Source organism: Elephantulus edwardii, unplaced genomic scaffold (assembly GCF_000299155.1).
Source record: "Elephantulus edwardii isolate Elephantulus edwardi_28Jun2011 unplaced genomic scaffold, EleEdw1.0 scaffold00048, whole genome shotgun sequence".
Classification (NCBI taxonomy): domain Eukaryota; kingdom Metazoa; phylum Chordata; class Mammalia; order Macroscelidea; family Macroscelididae; genus Elephantulus; species Elephantulus edwardii.
Genome location: NW_006399798.1, coordinates 1,322,196 through 1,322,635, shown reverse-complemented (window position 1 = coordinate 1,322,635; position 440 = coordinate 1,322,196). Strand labels below are relative to the sequence as shown.

The 440-nt window shown below is 70.0% G+C and overlaps 1 protein-coding gene across 1 annotated transcript in view; it reads right to left on the bottom strand.

The window, feature by feature from the left end:
• The window catches only part of ACTG1 (actin, gamma 1), a 3,043-nt gene extending 2,610 nt beyond the window's left edge, over window positions 1-433 (bottom strand). Inside the window, exon 1 of the mRNA XM_006886155.1 lies at window positions 251-433. Coding sequence (XP_006886217.1) covers window positions 251-433 — 183 coding nt within the window. The remainder of the gene's footprint in view (window positions 1-250) is intronic.
• Between the last annotated feature and the right edge of the window lie 7 nt (window positions 434-440).

The following is a 440-nucleotide window of genomic DNA, read 5'->3' as shown; positions in this document are numbered from 1 at the left end:
GGTCAGCACAGGGAGAGAGCGATCAGCTTGGGGAGAGGGCGGTCAGCTCGGGGCCGAGGGACTGGTCAGCACAGGGAGAGGACGATCAGCTCGGGGAGAGAGAGGTGAGCTCGGGGCCGGAAGAGTGGTCAGCACAGGGAGAGAGCGATCAGCTTGGGGAGAGGGCGATCAGCTCGGGGCCGAGGGACTGGTCAGCACAGGGAGAGGACGATCAGCTCGGGGAGGGGGGAGCGGTCAGCCCACTGGGGCGCTGGTCAGCTCTGGGTGCCCGGGGAGAGGTGCGGTCAGCCCGCAGGGGCCCCCTGCCCACCTGGTGGCGGGGGCGGCCCACGATGGACGGGAAGACCGCGCGGGGGGCGTCGTCGCCCGCGAAGCCGGCCTTGCACATGCCGGAGCCATTGTCGATGACCAGGGCAGCGATCTCTTCTTCCATGGCGACC